At 40.6% G+C, this 24744-nt stretch overlaps 1 protein-coding gene across 2 annotated transcripts in view; it reads left to right on the forward strand.

Moving 5' to 3' along the window:
* The window catches only part of DOCK11 (dedicator of cytokinesis 11), a 525243-nt gene that overhangs the window by 167342 nt on the left and 333157 nt on the right, over positions 1-24744 (forward strand). Inside the window, exons 31-34 of one of the 2 annotated variants that reach the window (XM_073599152.1) lie at positions 6229-6267; positions 19116-19294; positions 21813-21929; positions 22658-22733. In XM_073599152.1, the coding sequence (XP_073455253.1) occupies positions 6229-6267; positions 19116-19294; positions 21813-21929; positions 22658-22733 (411 nt within the window). The remainder of the gene's footprint in view (positions 1-6228; positions 6268-19115; positions 19295-21812; positions 21930-22657; positions 22734-24744) is intronic. The other variant, XM_073599153.1, reaches the window with a different exon arrangement.

The raw sequence follows: 24744 nt of genomic DNA on the forward strand, positions 1-24744 counted from the left end.
ACGAACATTGCTCCTTCTGGCTGTCAGAAGAAAAATTCACTAAGCAACATTCGTAATCGTAAGTTAAACCCCCCAGTATATGAGTTTATTGAACACAAAATTGTCTTCTAACCCCTAATTAAAAATATTTGTAATAATTTATTTTTTTAATTTATCTGGTCTCTAGCTGTGATGGCACTTTGAGCCCAGGTTCACACTTACCTAGGTGGATGCAGCATCAGTCCCTCGCCGGATCCAACACTGAGAACTGAGCGATCAAACACCGCCAATCGCTCGGTTCTCACAGCTCTGTGAGCAGAGAGCTGGTGACTGCCAGTCACAGGCTCTCTGCTCTGCCCCCCCTTCAGCACTCACTAGATCGCTGGGCTATGGAGGGGGTGGAAGTGACCGGCTCAGGCTCTTCGTGCTTTGCTGAGAGGCTGAGCCAGGTGCTGGTCCAGGCATGTGGGAGGATTCCAATCATATGGTCGTGATCTTTCCCGGGCCTTGACCGGTTCTGTGACATCAGTCGACAGCAGGCTTCAGCCCGCTGTCTGATGAAAACGGGTCACAGGAGTGCAGAACGACCTGCACTCCTGTGATCCACAGGAGAAGTACAACCAAACAAGCTTGGATCCTTCTCTTCTTGAATCCCTCTTCTGGGGGCACCCGAGCCGAGTCACAGCTCCCTGTATCCATTCAGACACGGAGCTGCAGCCCAGCCCCGCCCCCTCTCTCCTGATTGCCTAGCTGACTTTGATTGACAGCAGCAGGTGCCAATGCCACCGCTGCTTTGTCTCAGCAAATCAGGAGGGAGAGTCTCGGACAGCCGAGACACTCGTGGACAACGCTGGATAGAGATGGGGCTCAGGTAAGTATACTCTGCATCCAATTCTCATGTCAGGAGATTATGACTGACTCTCTATGGAGCCGGTTCACACATCTCCGGAGTGGCTCCATGTAGGGTACTTTTGTTAGTGAGTTTGGGTGCACTATCACGTTTAAATATGGTATTTTGGTTGGTGGGGAACGGTTTTATTTCTAAGTTGTTCTCATATCTCCTAGTTATCAGTGGCCAGGAGTCAGGCTGGATTCACACTTAAGCACGGAGCGGCTCACAGCAGGGGTCCGGTGTGTCCCCATTCACCATTTCAGGTCCAATTTCAGCCCAAATTTTTTGCTGAATTCGGACCTGAAAGGGACTAGAAGATGCACAGGACCCCTGTGCAATTCACACCGGAGCCGCTCTGGAGATGTGTGAACCGGCTCCATAGAGAGCCAGTCATAATCTCCTGACATTCAAATTGGATGCGGTGAAACCGGAATCCAATTCGCAATAGTGTGAACCCAGCCTCAGTGTTTTATTGCAATTAGGACACTTTTTAAGTCCAGGAATAATGGAAGTAATAGATTGCATTTAGGAGCATAGAGTAGGGTAATTTCTATCATTTTAATAGAACCCCTGTGCTTTTTTTATTTTTGTACTTTCTTTAGTTGTTTACTGCAGTATAGACAGAGCCACTAAGGGGAGACAGAGTTCAATGACAAAATGCGGTATCTCTCAGTTCACCACTTCTTATAAGTAAAAAACACACATCAAACAAATCTACTTTAATAAAGTCCAAAACATTCGTAGGCGCCGTCCCTAGGTTTCCTGGTGCGTGGGCAGAAGCACCTTGTGAGAGTTGATTATATCATAAGCTTTACTGATAGATACTATCAAACATCGCTTGCTAGCCGTTTGCATTAAATACACGTGTAATTATGAATTTTTAATCACATGCTCAGTCCAAACTGCCCAGGTTTGTATCAGGTTTACTTTAACCATGTTGCCAATAGTGAGTACCATCTTTAAGCCCATGTTCACTTTGGGCCGATTTGGCATGTGATTCCCTGGCCACTGATAACTAGGAGATATGAGAACAACTCTCCCCACCAACCAAAATGCCATATCTAAACATGATAGTGCACCCAAACTCACTAAGAAAAATACCCTACATGTTTCACTCTAAAAAAGAGCTTTGTCGGGGGTGTATAAAATAAAATAAAATAGGTACTCAAATTGAAAAGTGCTGTAACCACCACATGGCAAATGGCCAATGATATATGTCAAAACTGTGTGCAGCAGCCCTCCCGGTTCCCCTGATACTTACCTGAGCCCCATCTCTATCCAACAATGTCCACGAGTGTCTCGGCTGTCTCCCTCCTGATTGGCTGAGACACAACAGTGGCACTATTAGCACCTGCTGCTGTCAATCAAAGTCAGCTAGCCAATCAGGAGAGACAGGGTGTGGGGCTGGGCTGCAGCTCCGTGTCTGAATGGACACAGGGAGCTGTGACTCAGCTCGGGTGCACCCATAGTAAGCTGTTTGCTGTGGGGGCACTCAACAGGAGGGGGGGGGGCAGGAGTACAGAAGAGGGGCCCGAGAAGAGGGGGATCCAGGCTGCTCTGTGCAAATCCACTGCAACAGAGCAGGAAAGTATAACATGTTTGTTATTTTTATAGAAAGAAAACACGAGACTTTACAATCACTTTAAATGTGATGGCTGCATTCATTTCTTTTTTTTTTAGGCTTTTCTTCTTTTATTTTCAGCAGGAGAACCAGCCATTTTCCTTCAACCAGTGGGTTGAAAAGGAAAAAAAACTGATACAAGACAAGTGAGATGGATGCTGGGATCTCTCCTGCTGTGATATTGTTTTCTGACAGTGGGGACTAAACACCCCCCACCAGAATGCTTGGCTTCAAACGCTGATTGAATTATGGTTTTCCAGCATGACTGTTCGACAGAAGCTGGTTGTTGGACCGGCTTTTGATGACCAGACAACGGTACACACTGACCAAAAATTTGGTATGTGTTTCTGGGCTTTAGAAGTATCTCCACTCTATGGAGGAGCAATGGAGACACCTTTGGAAAGCAGCATAGTCAATCTGGGGAGAGGGTAGTTTTAGATGCACTAGCAAATTTAGATGGACTTGATTAATGAATGAAAACTAAAGTCCAGCTAACATTTTTTTTCTGTTTAAATACATTTTCTAATAATAATAAATAATGTGGGTACGGTTTGACAGTTTCCTATTTTTCAACTGGTACCATGGATCAATAATAAAAATGAAAAATATAGGGAGTTATTTACTAAAACTGGACAGCGCAAAATATGGTGTAGCTCTTCAAAGAAACCAATCAGCTTCCAGGTTTTATTGCCAAAGGTTAATTAAACAAGCTGCTGTTAGAAGCTGATTGTCTACCATACACAGTGCACCAGATTCTGAGTGCTCCAGTTTAGTAAATCTTCCCCATAGTGTCCACCATGCAATTCAAGAGTGCATTTACATTATATTTATGTATCTGTTTAGGTTGCCTGTGAACAGAAACACTGTAAGCAGAATGTCGTTGGTAAAGGTCACATGTACATTAAAGAAGCATAGCCATATATATCATACTGTCAAACAGGCAAAGTATAGAAATTAGATTGTTCTCCACTTCACTGCCCTTGAAACTATAATAAAAGTAACATTGTTCCAGTATGTGTGGATTCTCACCATTATAGGACAGATAAAGTTCAGACTCAAACATAGAGCAGAAACAAGAGTAAAGAAATAGAAAGTGATACTAGAATAGGGAGGGAGGTGGATGCCAGGGGACAAGCTCTCTGCTCAAAGTCAACATTTTTTAAGCAGTTACAGCAACATTTTTTTCCTTTTAGGAAAACGGTTTTGCGTAAATGGATAAAGGCACAAAACCGACCTCTATCTATATCTTTGTTTCAGTTTCAATATAAATTATTGAATGTTAAAAGCTGGCTCTAACTGACACTTTTGCTAGACAACTTGGTAAGTAAGCTGATAAATAACAGATTTACTGGCCAGATTCCCAGAAGAAAATAAAGGAAAAAGTCTACCTAGAAAACAAATGCAGCCCCCACATCTAAGAATTGTTAACAATTGTTGTTTTTGGGCTTAAAGGAGAAGTATAGCTAAAGCTTTTTTGGTTGTACTTTTCCTGTGGATCACAGGAGTGCAGTTCATTGCTCAGTGTTGGAGACGGCAGGGGATCAGTCCAATGCTGCATCCACCAAGGTAAGTATGATTCAGAAAAAAAACAAATCCCTTACTTTTAACACTGCTTTAAGGAAATAGGTGGTTTCAATGTGGATTAGTAAGTGATCTTAGGGTCAGGGCCAAGCTCTATTGTTACAGAGATTTACAACTTCAGGTGTCTATATCTAATGAGCTACGAATCAAACCTGCAGTTTTCACTAAAGATGTATGTGTGTTCCTTAGAATTATTGCACAGGCTTGAGAAAAGTTAGAAGTGGCTTGAGACAAGTTTGCCTTAATATCGCTTTTAAACAGTAAAGAGAGACAGTTTACCTTATTAGAGTTGTGTTGGTAGATAATCTGTATGATTAAAGCCCCGTCTGTACACACGATTGGATTTTCCGCTGAGAAATGTTCGATGACAGGCTGTTGGCGGAAAATTCGACCATGTGTACGCTCCATCGGACAATTGTTGTCGGACTTTCCACCAACAAATGTTGGCTAACATGTCTTTAAATTTTCCGCCAACAAATGTGTGTTGTCGGATTTTCCGATCGTGTGTACAAAAGTCCAAAAGTCCAAAGTACAAACACGCATGCTCGAAAGCAGAAGCGGTCAGTTTTGTAAACTAGCATTTGTAATAGAGAATTAAAATTTGTGACGCGGCAAATTATGAAATCTCCAAATGCAGCGCACATTCTCTTCTTCAATAACGAGATAATAATGAAGCTGCTGTGCTGGTGATACCGATGGAGTTCTGCCAAATGTATTTTAAATGGCTTTTATTTTGTAGCGATATCAAGAATAATATTATGCTTTTTTTTTTTTTGGTCAAGTTACCACAACACCATTATCCCGTAGTTTTTAAGATCAAAGATACAACTATGTTGGTGTCCCTTGTTAATTTTACATTGTATTTTTTAAAATGTAACTGCCTACTCCCAAACTGTCATTTGAAGTAAAACACATAGCCAAGTATTATTCTACACAATTTTTTTACTGTGCATTAAAAAAAAAAAAATTAGACATGCTATCTGCCAATAGAACTTAACCAAAAAGTGCATTCTATGCATCCACAAATATAGAAAATATACCAAATCAAATCATTATTCAACCAAAAAAAAAATGTCAAAGCAATAATCTCAAGACCAATAATAAATAACACATTATCTCCTCCGATTCCGCAAAATGTCTGCTTGATGAACGGCCGCTCAGAAACGAACTGAAAAGCACGAACTGAAAAGCGCTAAATGAAAAACGCAAAAAGAAAAGTGCGAGTCAACGCTCAGCAAACTTCTACTAACACGAAATTAGCAGAAGGAGCCCAAAGGGTGGCGCCAAAGAGCTGAAAAACCACGTAGTACGTCACTACATTTGTAATTGTTGGCCAACATTTGTGTGACCGTGTGTATGCAAGACAAGTTTGAGCCAACACCCTTCGGACAAAATTCCACGGTTTTGCTGTCAGAAAGTCCGATCGTGTGTACGGGGCAAAAGGGTATTCAAAGATATAAGATTCCTGATTGGCAAATGTCCATATTCCTATGGTCACCACTGACCTCTCCAGCCATTGGATTCGAGGATTTTCAGCCATGATGTGTTGCTTTTTTCAAGATGTTGTAGCTGGGGATGTCTTCCTGATCTCTACCACACTCCCCATCATGTAAACCAAGCGTGCATGTTTATGGATAGCAGTTTCATAAGATAGATCTCTAGTATGCCTGTATGTCTGACTGCTGTTTGTGGTATATGGTTAAGTGAATGCATATCTATGTATTTACTGTTTATTCTTTGCTTTGTTAAGTTTGATTGCAGTTAGTTTTCATGTATAGAATAGATTCTTAATGTAAGACATACTGTATAGCATTTCAGTGCTGCATGGCCGTTTGTAAATGGAGTACATTTTTAATTTGCAGAGAGAGTAGTCCATGGAGAAAGGAGGTGGACCATAGCCAACAACTTAAAGGGCTGATTTATGTTAGGGAAGAACTTTTCCATTGTAGTCATTTGCTGTGGTCTCTGCCAGGCATTGGTGTCTGGTGCCATCATTTGCTGCCCATTGACATGGCAGGCACCTCATGTATATTGTTATCATTGTGCTATTTCTACATCTTGTTATGTTGCTTGGCACTGAAGCTTATGTACACAGTGTATGAAGTCTGATTCTATGTTCTGATACTTGTACCTCTTCTTTTCACAATGCCACTAGATCTGTTATCATACGCTGTGGAGCGGTTTGGCTCTGTAGGTAGGTTGGCTTAGTAGACTTAATTCACTTCTAGAAATCAGAGCTGCTGCATACATTTGCCAATCAATGTGCTTCCTACTAATGTCACTAACAGCAGAGCGAGCACATGGCCAGACTTTATTACTAACAGAATTAACCAGCAATCAATGTATCATTGATGATTTCTGGTCAGTCATAGTGTAAGCACCAAGCATATGTCTGCCTAAAAGTGAAAGAAGGTAAGGGAAAAAAATGTGGTCTGAACAGATTTTTTTAACAGCTTGTCAGGAAATATAGTAAATATTCCGGAAAATAAGTAAATCCATATGTATTCCCACTGCCCTGGTAATAGAAACAGTTCTCATTGATTGTCAAATCGCCTTGCATGTGTTTTAGATGACCGTATGTCGCCTTGTTTTGAGGGGGTTATGATAAATTGCCCTCTCCAAACAAAATATTGCGCTGAACCTGCAGGTAGATAATAAAAAAAACCAGAACCTTCATTAAGTGGAAAAGTGAGTTTCATAATAAAGTTGTCAGTGCCTCCACCCAGGACAGGGCCTCTGTGAACATAGGTGGTTCCCTGCAGCTAGCATATAACATCAACAGTGTGTATATAGATGCACACCAGTATGGAAATAATACAAGCTTTATATAATAGAAACCGCTGGACCCGGAAAAAAGAAAAAAGAAATGCTCCGCCCGCGGCGAAGGCTAACCGCTGAATGCCCGCTCTGCCATTTGACAGTTCTTAAATAGGTAAGGGGTGGGGCCACTTGGGATTCTCACCTGGTGGCACCACTCCCTTGTGACGTTACCCACCCAGCATGTACCTCTCTGTGATGTCACAAGGGGGCGGTGCCGCCAGGTGACGTCACCAGCACTGAGCGTTTTTTTCTTTTTTTTTTCCTTCTTTCAGGTCCAGCAGTGCGTCAGGTGTCGTGATTAACGGTAGATCTACAATTTTTTTTTATTTTTTTAATAAAGGAATTGTCAAAAACTGCCTCCTGTCTTTATTTATTTATGACATTTTTTTTGGTGAATGGGTAGGGGTACAATGTACCACATCCTCATTCAAATAGGGAGGGAGCCAGGAACTTAGGGTCCCCTTCAGAGGCGTAGCTTAAAGCTTGTGGGCCCCAATGCAAAAACTGACCTGGGCCCCCCCCCATCACCATCTGCTGCTTTTACAGCGTGCTTGCCCTGTCACTCTGTGTAGGTGGAACTGGACACTCAGAGTGCCCAGAATAGGCCTTGGCAGGCCCCTGCGTTTACTGAATTACCTACACAAGGTGACACAGTGAGCACTTTTCCCCACTGACACTGTATAATCCGGAGCAGACAACCTCTGAGGAGTGGAGACCTACCTGAATAATTAGAAAATTATCAAAGATCTCCGGGGGTTCAGCATCCTTATTTAAGAAATTAACCAGCAAGGCCAAACTTAATATTAGGGAAAACGTAGGCACTTTCAAACTGGGGCCTCTCCGCATTAGCGGTAAAGCGCAGTTCGTTTTAGCAGCGCCTTACTGCTGTTTTAGGGCCCATTCAATGCAATGTGCAAGAGAGGTTTGGGAGCGCTGTATGCAGCGCTCCCAAACTGCCCCAAAGATGCTGCTTGCAAGACATTTTTTTTTCACTGTCCGGCCAGCTTACCGGCATGAGAGGCAGTTTTCAGGAGCTTTACAGGCGCTATTTTTAGTGCTAAAACGCCTGAAAACTGTCTTCAGTATGAAAGGGGTCTGAGAGAAAGAATAAAACAAATGATGCTGCAAAAATCCAAACTTAGCCCACCTTAGTGGATATTGTCAGTCAGTAGAGCAAATGGACAGAGTCCCCATTTCACATCAGAGTCCCCATTTCACATCAGAGCCCCCATCATCACATCAGAGCCCCCATCATTACATCAGAGTCCTCATTTCACATTAGAGCCCTCATCATCGCATCAGAGCCCCCATTATCACATCAGAGCCCCCTTCATCACATCAGAGCCCCCATTATCACATCAGAGCCCCCATTATCACATCAGAGCCCCCTCAATCACATCAAAGCCTAGATTATCACATCAGAGCTCCCTCCATCACATCAGAGCCTCTTCCATCACATCAGAGCCCCCTCCATCACGTCACAGCCCAAATGATCACATCAGAGCCCCCTCCATCACATCAGGACCCCCGTTTCACATCAGATCCCCCATTATCACATTAGAGTTCCCATTTCACATCAGAGTCCCCATTTCACATCAGAGTCCCCATTTCACATCAGAGTTCCCATTTCACATCAGAGCCCCCATTATCACATCAGAGCCCATATTTCACATCAGAGTCCCCATTTCACATCAGAGTCCCCATTTCACATCAGAGCCCCCTCCATAACATCAGAGCCCATATTTCACATCAGAGCCCCCTCCATCACATCAGAGCCCTTATTTCATAACAGAGTCCCCTCCATCACACCAAAGCCTCCTCCATCACATCAGAGCCCCCCCCCAATTATCACATCAGAGCCCCCTCCATCACATCAGAGCCCCCCCCCGATTATCACATCAGAGCCCACTCCATCATTAAGAGCCCACTGCATCACATCGGAGCCCCCTCCATCATATCAGAGCCCCCATTATGACATCAGAGCCCCCTCCAGAGCCCCCATTATGACATCAGAGCCCCCTCCATCACATCAGAGCCCCCATTATCACATCAGAGCACCCTCCTTCACATCAGAGTACCTCTTAACATCAGTCCCCATTTCAGGTTGGTGGGGGAGGTTTACATTACAAAACTTTTCTGTCTGTGAGTCTGTGTTGTGTCTGTGCTGGCAGGCCAGATGCAGTGCCAGTTTGCCTGTTCTAATCTGTGCCCACATGAGAGAACTCTCCTGCATAGCAGCGTGTCTCTTACCTGGGTTACAGAAACTCCTCTCCCGGGCTGCTAATTAATTAACCCAGACTTCTCGCCTCCAGCCAATGAGTGCAGGGGAGGGGTGTGGTCTGGGGTCTGGGAAAAAGGAGACACAAGGCGGATCAGACCTGGATTCTGTTTCCAGGATTTTGTAATTGAAAAATCCAGCGTGTACAATGAGAGCAGGGAGCCACGGGTGCCCTGGAGCTAAATACGGGGTCGATATGGCAACTCCTGCACCCCTTCATGCTGCGCCAGTGGTCCCCTTGTTAAAGTGGGCTTTCAAATTCCGATAAGCCTCCTGCCCGCAGACCCCCACAACCACAGCCCAGGGTTGTCGGAAAGAGGCCCTTGTCCCCATTAACTCTACCCCCCAGCCCAAATCACCCCCCCCGTGTTAAGGGCATGTGGCCTGGTATTATTCAGGAGGAGTACTCACTCGCCTTTCCTTACCTTGCGGGCTGTATGATTGGCTAAGGGTCTGGTATGGATTTTGGGAAGGGGCCCCACGTCGTTTTTTTTTTTTTCATTTTGGCTTGGGGTTCCCCTTAAAATCTATAACAGACCCAAAGGATTAGGGGGCCCACGCCTTTTTTTTAAAAACATTTTTGTATTGCCGGAAATGGTATTGTGTTGCCGGAAATTTAAATGTCATTTTTTTTTTCTTTATAAATATCAGTTTTGCGCAAGCATGTTCTATACATGGTACAGATGCGCCACTTTACAGGCAGACTAAGGGGATCCCCCAGGCACTATATTTAAAGGAATTATTCATTTTTATTGTTTTAACTTTAACCACTTAACGACCGGAAAATTTTCCCCCTTAATGACCAGGCCATTTTTTGGGATACGTCACTGCGTCGCTTTAACTGACAGTTGCGCGGTTGTGCGACCCTGTACCTAAACTAAATTGACATCCTTTTCTTTCTCACAAATAGAGATTTCTTTTAGTGGTATTTGATCACCTCTGTAGTTTTTATTTTTTGCGCTATAAACAAAAAATTATACTGTAATAATTATCCCCAAAACAAAATAAAAAAACTAATTTCTTCATCAGTTTAGGCCAATATGTATTCTTCTACATATTTTTGGTAAAAAAAATTTGAAATAAGCATATATTTATTCGTTTTTTTTTTTTAATATTATACAAAGATAACCCGAATAAATCCAAGGTGCAGTTTTTTAATTAATATTTAATTTATTAAGGGAAAAAAGCTGTTCTAACTGTTCTGGCTCTATGTGAAAAAGTAATTACCCCCTCCCATGCTTAATCATTAATGAACTGTGATTAACCACAATTTTTTGGAAAGCTGAGTTAAATTTCACTTGCCACAGCCAGGCCTGATTACTGCCAGACCTGTTGAATCAAGAAATCACATAATTAGAAGCTGCAAAGTGAAGCAGGCTAACAGATCACAAAGAGCCACACATCATGCCACAATCTAAAAAAATTCAAGAACAGATTAGAAACAAAGTAATGTACATGTATCGGTCTAGGAAGGGTTTCAAAGCCATTTCTAAGGCTTTACCACGGTGAATCATGGGGAGAGCCATTATCCACAAATGGAGATAACTTGGAACAGTGGTGAACCTTCCCAGGAGTGGCTGGCCTACAAATATTACTCCAAGAGCATGACGACGACTCATCCAGGAGGTCATAAAAGAACTCAGAACAACATCTAAAGAACTGAAGGCCTCACTTGCCTCAGGAAAGATCAGTGTTCATGATTCAACACTAAGAAAGAGACTGGGCAAAAATGGCATCCGTGGGAGAGTTCCAAGGCCAAAGCCACTGTTGACCAAAAAGATCACAAAAGCTCATCTCACATTTACCAAAAAACATCTTATCTTGATTATCCCCAAGACTTTTAGGCAAATATTCTGTAGACTGATGAGACAAAAAATTAACTTTTTGGAAGGTGTGCATCCCGTTACATCTGGCATAAAACTAATACAGCATTTCATAACAAGAACATCATACCAACAGTCAGACATGGTGGCGGTAGCGTGATTGTCTGGGGCTGCTTTTTAGCTTCAGGAACTGGACGACTTACCATAATTGATGGAACCATGAATTCTGAGCTCTACCAGGAGATTCTAAAGGAGAATGTCCGGCCATCAGTTCATGACCTAAAGCTCAAGTGCACTTGGGTTATGCAGCAGGACAATGAAACACAACAACAAGTCCACCTCCAAATGGTTCAAACAAAGCAAAATTTAGGTTTTGACGTGGCCTAGTCAGTGCCCGGACTTAAATCCAATTGAAATGCTGTATCGTGACCTTACACAGGCCATTCATGGTGGAAAATCCTCCAATGCGGCTGAATTAAAACAATTCTGCAAAGAAGAGTGGGCCAAAATTGCTCCATAGCAATGTGAAAGACTCATTACCAGTTATCGCAAACGCTTGATTGCAGTTGTTGCCGCCAAGGGTGGCACAACCAGTTATTAGGTTTAGGGGGCAATTACTTTTTCACATAAAGCCAGGCAGGTTTGGACAGCTTTTTTGCCTTAAATGAAACCATTATTTAAAAACTGCATTTTCTTATTTACTCGGGTTATCTTTGTGTAATAATAACATTTTTTGATGATCTGAGTCATTTAAGTGTGACAAATATGAAAAAAACATAAAAAATCAGAAAGGGGGCAAATACTTTTTCACTCAACTGTATATCTATATATATTTATAGAAATACAGTTGTGCTCATAAGTTTACATACCCTGGCAGAATTTATGATTTCTTCGCCATTTTTCAGAGAATATGAATGATAGCACAAAAACTTTTCTTTAACTCATGGTTAGTGTTTGGCTGAAGCCATTTATTATCAATCAACTGTGTTTACTCTTTTTGAATCATAATGGCAACAGAAACTACCCAAATTACCCTGATCAAAAGTTTACATACCCATGTTCTTAATACCGTGTATTACCCCTTTAACATCAACAACAGCTTGAAGACTTTTGTGGTGTTGTGGATGAGGCTCTTTATCTTCTCAGATGGTAAAGCTGCCCATTCCTCTTGGCAAAAAGCCTCCAGTTCTTGTAAAGTCTTGGGCTGTCTTTAATGAATTGTACGTCTGAGATCTCCCCAGAGTGGCTCAATGATATTGAGGTCAGTAGGCTGAGGTGGCCACTCCAGAACCTCCACTTTATTCTGCTGTAGCCAATGACAGGTGGACTTGGTCTTGTGTTTTAGATCATTGTCATGTTGGAATGTCAAAGTACGTCCCATGTGCAGCTTCCTGGCTGATGAATGCAAATGTTCCTCCAGTATTTTTTGATAACATACTGCATTCATCTTGCCATCAATTTTGACCAAATTTCCTGTGCCTTTTGTAGCTCACACATCCCCAAAACATCAGCAATCCACCTCCGTGTTTCACAGTAGGAATGGTATACCTTTCATCATAGGCCTTGTTGACTCCTCTCCAAATGTAGCATTTATGGTTGTGTCTAAAAAGCTACATTTTTGTCTCATCACTCCAAATGACTTTGTGCCAGAAGGTTTGAGGCTTGTCTCTGTGCTTTTTGGCATATTGTAAGCGGAATACTCTGTGGCCTTTGTGTAGTAATGGCTTTCTTCTGGCGACTCGACCATGCAGCCCATCTTTCTTCAAATGCCTCCTTATTGTGCATCTTGAAACAGCCACACATGTTCTGTCCTGTATTTCACCTGAAGTTATTTGTGGGTTTTTCTTTGCATCTCGAACAATTTTCCTGGCAGTTGTGGCTGAGAGTTTAGTTGGTCTACCTGACTGTGGTTTGGTTTCAACAGAACCCCTCATTTTCCACTTCTTGATTAAAGTTTAAACACTGCTGATTGGCATTCTCAATTCCTTGGATATCTTTTTTATCCCTTTCCTGTTTTATACAGTTCAACTAACTTTTCCTGCAGATCCTTTGACAATTCTTTTGCTTTTCCCATGACTCAGAATCCAGAAACCTAAGTGCAGCACTGGATGAAAGATGCTATGGTCTGTCAGGAGTCCAGAAACTCTCTGACCTTTTAAACACACACAATGATTACAAGCAAATAGATCACAGATGAGGATGGTTACCTTTTAATAGCCATTCAAACCCCTTTGTGTCAACTTGTGTGCATGTTATCAGGCCAAAATCACCAGGGTATGTAAACTTTTGATCAGGGTCATTTGGGCAGTTTCTGTTGTCATTATGATTTAAAAGAGTAACACAGTTGATTGATAATAAATGACTTCAGCCAAACACTATGAAAAATGGCCAAGAAGCACAACCGTATAAATATATATATATATATATATATATATATATATATATATATATATATATATATATATTGTAAAGTGCATACTATGCACACTTTTGTGGTACATCAATGCTCAAAAGACTAATTAACAGTCCATATATATTTATGAGTGTCCATATTGCTTGATTGCTTGTGCCACTATATTCAGATCTCCCAAAATAAAGACACACAAAGCTTCCTTCTCCAAATGTGCTCTGAAGTGCCCCCGCACAGACTTGCACTCACCAGACAATTTTGGCCCTCTAGAAATAGGTCAAAATGCACCTTTTGGGTTAACTCCCTTTTTCCACATCGCAACACTGCCCAGGGTGCACCGGTTCGCATCCACCTTGTACCATGTATCGCTCCAATTCAGGGGAAACAATGCCACAGAGAAGCAATCATTGCGAAAGCAGCTGAATTTCTTAAAAACCACACAATTACATGTACACAGTTGCACTCACTTACTACTGTGCCTGCACTAGTTGTATTCAGAGCTGCTCAGGGTGCAGAAAAGATGGCCATCAGCACCTTGGAAACCGGAAGTGGTATGTGTTCTACCCACAGGATGTGACGTCACCAGAAGTACCCACCTCAAAATGTTTCATCTGGATTGGACGTCCTAAGGAAGCACGGGCACATTTGAATATAGTGGCACAAGTGTTACGGACATGAATAAGTGGACTGTTTATTAGTCTTTTGAGCACTGATTTTTCACAAATGTGTGTTTATGTAAAGTATTTTTTGTGACACTTTTGGATCATAGTATACACTTTACTTGATATATGGTTAGATATAGTTTGAGCCATCTATATATGCTGCTACATGTTTGGGCTCCCAGCTACCATACAATGTAAAACTCAGAACTGTGTGCATTGCTGTACCTTAATCCCTCTGCCTACTCTCCCCCCCACTTCCTTCCATTAATCTATTCTTCACAGCAATGGGTAATGACTGCAGGTCTATGTTGGATTCTTGATTTGTACAGTTTCTACAAAATATGATAAAAAGCTGGTATTCTCTTCCTTGAGTCATAGACATTTACCTTTACCTAACGATTCATTGTTGCTGCTCATGAGTACACATTTTTTTTTTGGGTTGGATTCATATAATTTAGATGAAAAGAAAGGCGGAGTTCAGTAAATTATTGGTTAGCTGCTATTTTCTTATCAGTGTTGGAATGACATTTGGAATCTGGTGGCGGCAGAATTTCACTTCTTTTCCTAGACAGATATCATCTAATAGAAAAGAAAAAAATGTTTTACTAGACTCTATTTGCTATAGCTATATTGCAGCCAATTACAATTTTGTCTACTAGAGTTAGAGCAATGAAAGATGAAGTATTTGCCACTATGGGCACTTCATTTTGCACATTGCTGTTAGGCTTTACATAGGGAACTCAGCTCTCATAGGGAACTCAGCTATGGGTATCTCCAACCAGGCATCCTCAACATTCAGTATTCCTTCTTCACTATTCACTGCACAAGACTGTGCTCGTGTATGCAGTTACAATCACTAACTCCAGCTTTAGCAGTCACTCCTTCATATTTAGGCATTATTTTCCAAGATATAGATCTTTTTTGACTTGTCAAGTTTAGAAATGAACCAAAATTATGAAAAAAAAAAAAAACTATAAACATTTGATTGCTGGGTGGACAAACTATACTCTGGAAAACAGTTACATACACAGTTGAAATACAAGCATCCCAACTGTTGTATCTGTCAGAGGATTTGTAATTTTGTTCCTCCACTTTTGTGATGTATATATTTTGTGCCAGCACAGCCAGTAGGGTGACACCAGTTTCTCTATTAAAACAAATCTAACCTCAGCCATGAAAATCCCATATGGTCATTAACATGGTCACAAATTTTCAAAATTAAAGTAGAAATATAGGCAAAACTTTTTAAACAAATTTTGGATAGGGTAAGTGAGGTCTTTGACCCCTGTTGGTTAATTTTTTTGCCATCTGTACCCCATTGGGGAGGTTTTACCTTCACATACTGTCCCAAAACCAAAACAGGAAGTGAGAGGAAATCCCTGCAAATTAAGGGAATCACTTGGGGACCCCCAAGCCACCATAACTTGTATTGGAAGATTTCCTATCTATTACTTTTCTTGGAACAACACAAAATTTGGGATTTTCTTTTACTATCACTTTCAATTCTAATGGTAAACAGGACAAATAGAGAGGGTGAATCTCCCAAACAGGAGCACGGACAGCAATAAAAACTCTAATCCTTCTCCACTCTATCCAAAACTAAAAAAAAAAGTTTTGTCTTTAGTATTTTAATTTCCATTCTTTTTAAATCAGCAGCTTTCTCTGAAAAAAAATCCTGGTTATTTTGCCATGAACCCGCTTGTTTAGGCACTACCTGTTTTGGAGTGACAATGCTCTGTCCATTAGAAAAGTGCATATACTTTCATCTAGTGGGAAAGCAAAGCCACTGATCTGGATGGTAACATATCAATAAAAACCCTTAAGTAAAGCAGCTTGTCCTAATCGACCAAATAACCAAAGTATCTAAAGAAAAGTGTATGGGAGAGTACGTCTAAACGTAAACATCTAAATATATGAATGAAAAATCCAACTTTGGTTTCACTTTTTTTTATGATGGCTGCTATAGACTTATGTGTAGGACAGCAAGTAGAGTGGTATGTTGCGCTCTTATGCTAGCCTGCTCATAGTGGTTACTTATTGCTGGTTATTATTTAGTGATGTTGGGACTGAACAATATATCTAAAAGTTATTTAAGTGTGACGTAAACACAGCATGTAGGTAAACTTCCAATAACTGCTATGAGTAGATGGCATGAGAGATCAACAGCTCAGTATAACGTGCCTACTTACTGTAATACAGATAAATACAGCCGTTATATATGGTGAGAAATAACGTATTTGTTTTTTTAATACTACAAATGTTCAGATGTTTACTTGTAGAAGCTCTCTCATATACATACAATTTTCTTTAGAATGCTCGGTCCCTATCTTCCAGTTAGTTTCTTGTGTTTTCACCCTGTCACTTCTTCAAGGGAAGACTTTGGGGCTGATTTACTAAAGGCAAATAGGCTTTTCATTTGCAAGGGGGTTTTTGTTTTACAGGTGAATGTAGCTTCATGAATGAGGTGAAGCACTGCTGTCTTCTATCATCCATTCATCTGCAAGTAAAAATAACAATTAAAAAAAATAATCCTTACGCATAATTGAGTATTCTTTGCAAAGTGAATTTTCTCCACATTCACTAAGCTAACTGAAAATTCTTCTGCAAAGTAAACAGCCAATTTGCCTTTAGTAAATCTACCCCTATAAAGTGTTATGCCAATATACACTGCTCAGGCATGTCTTGTCAATGTCACTTTCAAGAAAGCTGCCCTGAGCATTGCAGAGGTTGCAGATCAGCAGCATTGTGGTGCAAAACAGTTTGAAAAAAGGTGAAAATAGTATTTTTGGGAAAATACATTTTATTCTGTTAGGGTTTACATTTTTTTAAAGAAAATAGTGGTGCCACCTTCTGACCCACAGTTTGTTGACTGGACAATGAAGGAGCAGCAGCACACTAATAGGTCATCAACTCTGCTCACCTGTGCAGTCCCTTCCTCTCCTGGTGCTTCAAGAAATGGCAGGAAGGTAATATCCAAGCAGATTTGGTTAATTATGCTGTATGTAAATTACACTTAAATATATAAAAATAATAGGAATACTCAACTGCATTAAATATAACTTTTGAGCATAGACATGCGCAGGGGGTGTGCCTGTGCATACCCTAATCACCCCATGCACCAGGGCTGATGATAAGGCAGTACAGCCTACCCTCCTGTACCGGGCTCGTGTCCTATTAGTTCAAAAGGGGGTCCCAGGCACCTGCTGAGCAGCAGGACCAACTGTACTGCCTTACTGTAGATTCTGATCCTCTTGTTCCTCCCCCTGCAGTGCTGCTGGCTTGTCCGGCTGCACTGCAGGGGGATTAGTTCTAGCATCTCTGCCTCCATCCTGTCCTCAATCTTAAATAAAGATTCCTGCGCTTATCCCTTTACCTCTCAAATACAAGCGAACAAAACAATTGATACAAATCACAAACAAAAGAAAGCTGCAACCAAATTAGTCCGAACACAAGACTTAACAACCAGTAATTAATATAAGGTGCGCTATCTTGTGCCAAACGCTGAATAATTTCAGATAATTGTGATATATTTAAGACAATAAACATATGCAAAATATTGAACATTGAAGGTGTAAGTCAATAATAGAGTCAACCACTCTGTGAAAAATGAATAAACAAATGCGGCGGCGATCAGCACCAGCCTGCTCATGCGGGATGACGTAAAAAAATATGGCTCCGCCCAATTTCCCTGTGACAGGCGTTTCCCTGTAACAGGCTTCGACTGGGAAAGGAGATTTTATTATTGATTTACATTTCAATGTTCAATACTTTGCATGAGTTTATTGACTTAAATACATTTCTCATGTAAGACATCAGGGGTCTGTTTAGAACCCTGATATTTCACCAAAGCCCCCCAAAAGGTCAGTTAAGAATGTAAAAATGAATGCAAATAAAAAAAAATGTTAAAAAAAAATCTCTCTATCTATCTATCTATCTATCGATCTATCGATCTATCGATCGATCGATCGATCGATCGATAGATAGATATAGATGTTTTTTTTAATTAAGGATTGTTCACATGTAATTTGTACTCTGTATTTTCTGCCATGGCTGGGAAGCATTGTGACTGTGAAATGTGTACACCCCTAGCCACTGCCTCTGCTGCTCTGTGTTTGAGCTTTGGGGTGCAAACCCAAATGCAATAGGCTGCTCACACTTATGCTTTTGAGTATCTACCTGGAATTAATTTTTAAATTCCCGACAGAGCATCTCTTTAAACAGTTCATGGCTAAAAGACACTTTTTTCTGGGAATTTTGATAGTATAAATTTGGAAGGGAAAAAATAATCAGCTTTGTAAGTGACATTTATTTCTTGTCTTTTTTATTTTAATTCGCAAAGGCTGTTAGGGAAACCAGTGTCCATTGAACAAAACTGCCGTGGTGAAACTGTAGGCATGTGCCGTCTTTTGTATCACAATGTACTGTAATTACAGAGAACTCTTTTTCTTTTTTTTTCTGTTTTCTTACAGCCAACTTTTTTTCTTTTTTTTCTGTTTTCTTACAGTCAAAAGTTGGAATCTGGTAGCTGGATTCTGATTAGTGGCTGTAAGGAAGTATTGACAGTTGATAGTATTGAAGTGGCCCTGTTGAAACTACAAACTATTCTTTGGAGAATTTTAGATTGCAAACCTATCCTTTGATGACCTTAAAAATGTCAACTCTTTTCTCTGGTGTAATCAGTGAATTATTTAGAAATCTGTACAGACATAAAAGTACAAAATAGCAAAATACATTTGCAACAGCTTTTTTTTTTTGTTGCTGCCTGCCAACTGCAGTAAACCATAGCAAGGAATTAAAAATTATATTTCAGTGATTTGGCAGTGGTAAGCTGAATTTTGATTGGTTGCTGTGAGATACTGCATATCATTCTTGCTGTTTTCACTACTTTTCTGCATAAAATCTTCATTCTTGTAAGCTTTAGTTTGCTAGGTCACTTTTCTAACTGCAAAGCCCTTTAGATTTCTTTCTGCATTACTGATTTGTTCCTGTTGTCAGGGTCCTGACACTGAATAATGAACATCTAATTTATTTTCTGTTCTTTGTGTGTAGATATGAATCTTGAATGCAGTTTAACAGATGATTACTGCAAGCATCACTTCTTGGTTGGGCTTCTGCTGAGAGAAATGGTCCAGGCCCTACAAGACAACTGTGACATCAGATATGCTGCAATCTCCACAGTTAAACATCTGCTGATCAAGCATGCCTTTGATAACAGGTATCAGCACAAGGTAATGATTTAACTGACAGGGGTGCAAATTTCATTATACCTTTCTATTTTAAAATATGACACCACCTGACAGACAATTTGTTACTGCAACGTGGGACAGGGATGCTGCCAAGGTGTTTAAAATACACATGTTAGCATGTGGAAACTGCATGCTGATGGAATTGTTACTCCTATTTAGGTGGGCTCAGTGCCCCCTCATGGCTGGAGGCCATATTTCCTCACCAGGCCCCACATACGGAAGAATAATGTCCTTTCACCTGCCAGTGACACCTGTCCTGCCACTGAATACAGAGACATTTTGAGGGGAACAGCAATGAGTACAGATTTCCTCCATCAGCTTTTTACCACACAACAATTCTCCTGCTTCCACCTGTAGGCTAGAAGGGGAGCCACTGTAACATGCCAAGGCCTTGGACACCACGGTTCCAGGCCAGCTCTCTAGGACTGGTCCCGTTCCACAGTGGGCCCTAAGATAGGGACCCACCTGCCCAGCAGGGTGCATCCAGTGCCAGACCACGCTACTTACAGAACATTCGTCAATCGCCACCAACGCTTCCACTGCGGAGTTGGCTGCTCGTCTTTCCCATTTGTTTACACACTTCACCACCTGAAGGGTTAACGTGGCAGTTTACATTTTATTCCCCAGATGATATTCACTATCTCTCTTCCCAAGAATTAGAACAGACCATTTCTCACAAACAGTAAATTCTGTAGTTGTACTTTTTCATCCAATATAAATAAGTTTTAATTCAATGCAACATCCATTTACAGAACACTTTCCCATCTTCCCTATCTCAAGTGCTGTGCTGCTCATACCTTTCAATGCAGCAGGGTCCCCACAAGATAGAGTATAGAAGGCTAAGTCCGCTGACCCATGCCAATGTCCCGCTGTACAATTGCTCCACTCGTACACTAACAATCACATCTTTATCAGTGTATGGTCCTTAATGCTCACTTTCCATGACTGTCTGACCATGAGGCTTGATCTACTCCTGCGTTTATCATTTTCCAAAAGAAAGGAAGTGACACATGCAGGGGGAAGGCCCAGCAACTGCCTACACCTATTTTTCCCAAAGGGGAAACGATAGCAAAAAATGTACCTCAGTGCATACATGCATGGTCTCCAGCATACTAGGGCATCCATGTCAATGCACTGTATCACACATAGTGGTTAGGGGAAAATATAGAATCCTATACTAAATATCCCTTTAAACAACCACCTGTGCCCTTGGGTGTTCCCAATGTCTATTATCATTAGTATACATTATGCATCTATGGAGATCTGCATTACAGTAAGTCTGTTGCTTTTCCCTGCATTAGCGAGGCACAGATTTGCATTTACTTTCAGCAATTTTTATTCAGAGATGAAAAAATAGAAACAGAAGGATATAACTCTGTAGCATTAAAAGAACATTTGAAAAAGGTTAAACTATTTTCGACCAATGACCTAAAGAAAGCAATAGCCCTGGGAAAATATTCCCGACCCATGCGGGGCATAATTAAACTGGGCTAAAACGCTCACTATTATAAATATATACAGAGAGAATAATATGAGCCTTGGCTGAATTCAGTCATAGCAAGGGTATCCCACTATGGGGACCCTCAAAGAGAACAGGAAAGAAAGAAATAAGCGAAAAAAAGAGGGGGATAGAAAGAAGAAAAGAGTATCCGGAGAGAGGACAAATAAATATAACCCTCAGGGGAAAAACCTTGAAATGGTCATGTCCCCTACAGAGTCACATGTACCTATGCGGGCCCAGGGATTCCAGATGGCTTCAAAATGCTTAGTAGAATCATTAAGACGGATTTGCATTTAAAGGATACTCCAATCAAAAAGTGAAAAGGAATTCTTGATATGCATACAGAGGGAACATCCTACTTGCTCAGTGCTTAAAATGGAACTAGAAGCTTGGGTTGCTAGGAGTTTCTTGGAAGAACAAACATGCAAATCTCTTTTTTACAAAAGAAAAAAAAAATTTCTGCCATGCAATTTTTGCTTGTCTTTATACACATGTGCCGTGCAGTACACATCTAGGGTCATTCTTGGCATACCAAGGATAGAGCTAGGTGTGGAAGGTGACGCATGTGCATACAGGAGATACATCCTCAGTGTCCAAAGGAGACTATCACAGGACTCAGAAGAAGTGGCAAGGAAGATAATGGTGGTTCACTTGAGCCTAGGGTGTGTCATAGTGCGCAAGTATGCTGTGCCACAAGCCAGCAAGAATTGAGTTCCCCTTTAAGTTTTTCCAACCAGACATTGTCTTTCAACACCCATCTCTTTTTTTTATGTAGTTCTGTGATGCTTAAACATTCTGACCAGTGACATTTTATAGTAGGAGCATGAGACACATCCTGTAACACAGAAGTGTAATCACAATAAACAATAGTGTATGGAAAAAATTGCATGTTATACAGGAATAAACTAAATTCCAGTAAAATGTATATCAGAGATTTCCCATAAATGCCTAAAATAAAAACAACAAAATAAAGAAAATTGTTTATGTCTTGTCTTTCAGAACCAGCAAGCAAAAATTGGCCAGCTTTACTTACCTCTGGTGGGGATGTTGTTGGAGAATGTCTCAAGGTTCACTGGGAGGGACTTCTTGTATCATTGCACACCTATGTCAGCATCTGTAAGTTTTTCCTAGGTGAAAGTTGTCAATTTTAAATCAGTAGACTGAGATAAAAACATGACCTTTTGGCCACTGTGCATTTTATGATGCCTATTCACTACCAATGCATTACCTGAAGACCAGCTCCTTAATGTGGAATTCTGCATTTCCACAACATTCCAGCTCCAGTCAGGAGTGTTTTCCTGAGCACTCCCTTAAGAGCAGGGAAATGCTGAGTGATGAAATTGATAATTTGGCCAGAGACCTAGGAGCTGCACTCTTGCATACAATTTTGAATATTGATGTAGTGATTATCTGCATCACCCCAGCAGTCACAGCTCCTTATGCTGGCTGTGCATAGATACGGGTAATGTTAGCAGAGTGAAGATTGGGCAAGAATATAGAAAACAAGAACAAAATGACAATCTGCAAACAGATAATTTAAAGGAAACTTTGTTGTGGTGCTAACGTTCTACTTTATGCCTTGCATATGGTATTGTCTAACCCTCTCTAGTATAATACTAGTTAAAGAGCGGTTTGCATTTTTCTCTAGGAAGATTAGATAGCTGTATAAAGTTCATCTCTTTACACGTTTAGTGTAACAATGACATTTAGTTTAATGAATGGGTTCAATCATTTCCTAATTCTTAATAATGTCATACATTGTATAATAGACAGTAGATAAAAAAAAACTTAACATTCTTCTGCATTACTGAATGATCATTAACACAAAAACAATTCTTCTCCAGGCTTCCAGAGACACATTTATATACAACTTCTCTTCTCCATCCAATAGATCGAGCTTGATCATGGACAGAGACACAGGTTAGTGTTGCTCTGTTATTTATGGGGTAAAACAAATTTAAAATTGTCTCTGGGTACACTTAAAAACCCCTGATTGATTGTTCCAAAAGTTATAGTTGATAGGTAGGAATATTTTCAGCATCCCCACAATGGTGCGGTGTGCTGTCTTTATGGCTATTTTTTTCTTGCTTAGATAAATTCTGTTTTATGTATTTTCAATTTGCCTCTTAGCATCCTAGCAACTGCTTCTTGCTTCCCTCTGTACTTTTTAGACAGAGGTAGCCACACAAAAATTGTATTAAAAATAATAATCAACTTATAAAATGACACATGGTAAAAACAGAAGACAACCCATTAGGCACATTGTATATTGCAAGTTATACAGCATACCACTTCCTACCATCTTCTCAATACAGCCAATTAGTATAATTAGGGTTCTTTAACCACTTCAGCCCTGGAAGAATTTACCCCCTTCCTGACCAGAGCACTTTTTGCGATTCAGGACTGCATTGCTTTAACTGACAATTGCGCAGTCGTGCGATGTGGCTCCCAAACAAAATTGACGTCCTTTTTTCCCACAAATAGAGCTTTCTTTTGGTGGTATTTGATCACCTCTGCGGTTTTTATTTTTTGCGCTATAAACAAAAAAATAGCGACAATTTTGAAAAAAAAGCATTATTTTTTACTTTTTTCTATAATAAATATCCCCCAAAAATATATAAAAAAACATTTTTTTCCTCAGTTTAGGCCGATACGTATTCTTCTACATATTTTTGGTAAAAAAAAAATCGCAATAAGCGTTTATTGATTGGTTTGCGCAAAAGTTATAGCGTCTACAAAATAGGGGATAGTTTTATGTCATTTTTATTGACACTTTTTTTTTTACTAGTAATGGCGACGATCAGCGATTTTTATCGTGACTGCGACATTATGGCAGACACATGGGACAATTTTGACACATTTTTGGGACCATTGGCATTAATACAGTGATCAATGCTATAAAAGTGCATTGATTACTGTGACTGGCAGTGTAGGGGTTAACCACTAGGTGGTGCTGTAGGGGTAAAGTGTGTCCTAGGGAGTGATTCTAACTTTGGGGGGGAGGGGCTGTGTGTGACACATCACTGATCACCGCTTCCGATTACAGGGAGCGTGATCAGTGTCAGTGTCATTAGGCAGAATGGGGAGATGCTTGTTTACATTAGCATCCCCCCCGTTCTTCCTCACCGTGAGACGATCGAGGGCATGCCCGCAGGCATCGAGTCCGCGGGACCCGCGGCCACGGAGCTCCCGGCGAGCGCCCGCGAGCCTCTTCTGAAAGGGCAACGTATAGGTACGTTAATCTGCCTGTATGTGCCCTTCTGCCACAGTATATCTACGTGAGGTGGTCAGGAAGGTTGATTAAGGTTGATTAATTCATTGCAATAAGGCTGTTCACTTAGCAAGTGAATTTTCCCCTTAGTTTAGTGAATGAAGTAAAGCTCTGCTGACTTCCATTATCCAATTATGTGCAGGGAAAAATAAATTTTTTTTTTTTTACTTTGTGTGTGATTGGGTTTTTATTGCAAAGTGAATTTTACTTTCACTAAGTTAAGAGGAAAATTCTCTTGCAAACTGAAAATTAGTTAACAACCTATCTTCCTTTAGTAACTTAACCCCTTTATTCTTTCTTTTAGGAGGGATCGATTGGCTGACTGGGAAATAACCTTTCCTGGGTCCTAATCAACATTTACTTAGCTTACTAATCTGTAAACAATGTCTTCTTTCACAATTGAACGCTAATGATTTACATGAAAGCATGTTGGCATTCAGATTGGCCATAAAGGAACTTTCCTTGTCTGTTGCCTTGTTGCCTTGCAGTCCGAGAGACGTGCCAGCATGCAGCAGCAGCATCAGTTTTTCTATTGAGTCACACTCATTAGATAATACAGTATTGATCATGTATTATTATCCAAAGGCATAGGACTAATTAATACTCAGAAGTACAAGGCTGTAGCTGAAGTGGCATAAACAGACAAATATATACTTATAT

This window comes from Aquarana catesbeiana, linkage group LG09 (assembly GCF_042186555.1).
Source record: "Aquarana catesbeiana isolate 2022-GZ linkage group LG09, ASM4218655v1, whole genome shotgun sequence".
NCBI classification, from domain to species: domain Eukaryota; kingdom Metazoa; phylum Chordata; class Amphibia; order Anura; family Ranidae; genus Aquarana; species Aquarana catesbeiana.